The sequence below is a fragment of the Galeopterus variegatus genome, unplaced genomic scaffold, assembly GCF_000696425.1.
Source record: "Galeopterus variegatus unplaced genomic scaffold, G_variegatus-3.0.2 Scaffold757, whole genome shotgun sequence".
NCBI lineage: Eukaryota > Metazoa > Chordata > Mammalia > Dermoptera > Cynocephalidae > Galeopterus > Galeopterus variegatus.
Genome location: NW_007726868.1, coordinates 224,644 through 227,518, shown reverse-complemented (window position 1 = coordinate 227,518; position 2,875 = coordinate 224,644). Strand labels below are relative to the sequence as shown.

At 45.1% G+C, this 2,875-nt stretch overlaps 1 protein-coding gene across 2 annotated transcripts in view; it reads right to left on the bottom strand.

The window, feature by feature from the left end:
• Positions 1-2,875, bottom strand: part of PTPN23 (protein tyrosine phosphatase, non-receptor type 23) — a 60,184-nt gene that overhangs the window by 43,032 nt on the left and 14,277 nt on the right. For both annotated transcript variants that reach the window (XM_008572139.1, XM_008572138.1), the window contains exon 2: positions 504-578. In XM_008572139.1, coding sequence (XP_008570361.1) covers positions 504-578 — 75 coding nt within the window. The remainder of the gene's footprint in view (positions 1-503; positions 579-2,875) is intronic.

Below are 2,875 nucleotides of genomic sequence, written 5' to 3'. Positions count from 1 at the left end.
AGGGGGGAGGGAGGGAGGGAGGTTTTGGTAATGGGACATAATAATCAACCACACTGTATATCGACAAAATAAAAATTTAATATTAATAAAAAAAATAAATAAATAATGATGACAGGCCATTAAAAATACTACTGTTATATGTTCACTGACACACAAACATGTTCATAATGTTACTAAGTGAAGAAAGCAGGCTACAAAGAAGTATACATAGTATATGATCCTACTGTGGTTTTATATATACACATACATAAAATTGTGAAAAGGATTTTTTTTCTTTGGCAGCTGGCTGGTACTGTGAAAAGGATTTTTACGACTTTTTGTTGTTGTGATTTTTTTTTTTTTTTTTTGCTTTTCAGTATTTTCAAATTTTTCTAACATTAATTTTGCTGTTTTTGCAGAGGGAAAAATACTAAATTCAAATAAAACCACAATTCTAGGTGACTTCTTTATCTCCCTATCAAACCAATCCTGTTCATGCCTGCATAAAAATAATATCCTCCTACCTGTCTGAGCAACTCCAGCTTCTTCAGTTCCTCATTGTAGGCTTCTGGGTTCTCTCCATAATTCTTCAGGACAAACTATAGAGAGAAAGAAGAATGAAGGCCAGTGAGAGATAAGACCTCCCACCTCCTGCCCTGAGTCCTGGGCAATGACCAGCCAGGTCTCAGGGTCAAGTCCAGACCTACAACCACCCTGCTGATCTGCAGCTTGTCTCCTGGACCAGCAGGGAAGCCTGCCTCAATATCAGGCAGCACCAAGATGCTGACCCTGGGAGCCCCCTCCTCCTCAGAACAAAATGGAAAATAAGACTGGACAAACCTGGGTAAAACCCTGGCAGGTCCTTATAATGCTGCAACCCTCTCTACAAAGTCCAAGACTCTGCCAGCACAGGATGCCAGAGAACTTAGCTGAAATGGGATCCTAGTGAGGATACCAAAATGGGACACAAACTCAGGCCTCTTTGAGGATTGGACCCTGTTGTGTTCTTGGGTCACAACCATAACCCTAAGCCAAGAGCAAATGCAGACAAGGGGCACCAAACAAGAGTGGAGTACAAAGCTTTCCTCACCAACCCACCCTCCTGGCCAGGAAAAGGCACAATAGTAATAGATCTGCAGTGTCCTCATCTGTGAGGAAAGGCCTGCGGGTATGTGATGGGAATGACTCATGTACACCACACACACACCACAGAAATATCCACACCAATGAGAGAAGAGGGGAGGTCAGTGCCCACGTAAGAGAGGAGACTGGCATGCCTGCCCATAACAGAATTCACCACCTCAAGAGCTGACCGTCTTGGACAGTGGACATTTACACCAACCTGGAGGCAAAGGCCTGGACCAAAGGACCCCTTGTTCAACTAAGATCAACAGAGTAAGACAACTGGAACTATCCCTGTTGCAGTACCTGCTGTGGGGCATCTTGGTTAGCAATCTGGGGGACCAGATCCACTCACTCCACAAACACTAAGGGCACTGATAACCAACTCACAAGGCTCCTTATGGCCCTAACCAAGGTTTGTGAGGTGGAGAGGGAAGGAGGATGGAAAGGCTGAAAAGAGGTGGCCTGCTCTGTCCAGTAGCATGCTCACTCACACCAAGTCTGTGGCCCATCCACTTTTCTTGGGGTCCCTTCCTGGGACCCATGACCAGTGGCTAAGAAATCAGCCACATGAGAACATGGAAGGCTAAGAGACAGCTTCTATCCGCCCTGGTAGGCCAATGGAGAGGAGGAACAGACAAAAGGGAGGCTACTGCTGAGCCAGTTACAACACCATCTAGCCACCTTCCCAAATCTCCGAACCTGACCCCTCTTCTGTTGGTTTTACCTCCTGAAAGTCCCTGTGTCCATGAGCTTTCTTCTCAATCCTCCTGCTTCTCTGGTCCAGACAATCTACCCCTTCGAATTAATCCCTTACCCAGTGGCCAGAGTTGTCTAACACAACTCTGATGCCACTCTTAGCTTTAAATCCTTTTGAAACACACATACACACCCTTGGGAAAAAATAAACCAAAACATGAATTTATGGGAAAGAGATGTAATCTGAAGAAAAAAATTATAATCCAAAAAGAATTTGCTATAGTAGCTTCCCAAAGCCTCTAGGACCAAATCTAATCTCTAATCTCAACACAGAGTTCATGACCCCTCACAATCTGCTCCCAACGGCCTTCAAGGATTGTCCTCTGGCACCTCCCAGGTTCACCCAGCCAACAGTACTTTGGAATTACTGCTGTCAGGTATCAATGCCTGTCTACATGTTGTCCGCACCTTCTCTACTAAGACTCTGCTAAAATGTCACTGCCCTGAATATTAGTTGCTGTTTGCCCCACATTCTGAACATTCCTCCACCATATTGTGTGCCCAGAGCAGGGTCATGCCAGTGTCTCCCACCCCAAACAATAAGCATCAAGGAATGGTAGGGGCCTTATTACATGTATTATATACTCAGCAAATGGTAATGCAGAGGATACATAAATTAAATAGCACTAAAAGGAGACACTCAGAAAAATTCAAAAGACGGGGCATTTTACACACATTTAACCCAGTCTCTTTGAAAAATTAGTGTTATGGGGTGGGGTGGGAGTGGGGGGGTGTTGGGCCATGTTGCGGCGCAATCAAATCATAAGGCGCCTGCCTAAGTATGGTTCCTGTTCCCTAAAATAGATCAAGCGGTGGCCATCTTGCTGGCGTAAGGCCTCCGCCGCCGTTTCACAAGCGCTTTAATGCACGTAGCTAGAAGTCCTTTTTTTCCAGGGCCCAGTGACTAAGCAGTTTTTGCCCGCCCTGTCATCACCCCTCTTCATAACTTGTGGCTTCCCCTGATTGCATAATACCTTCGTATAGCAAACATTATACGAAGTTATACGACAGTTTT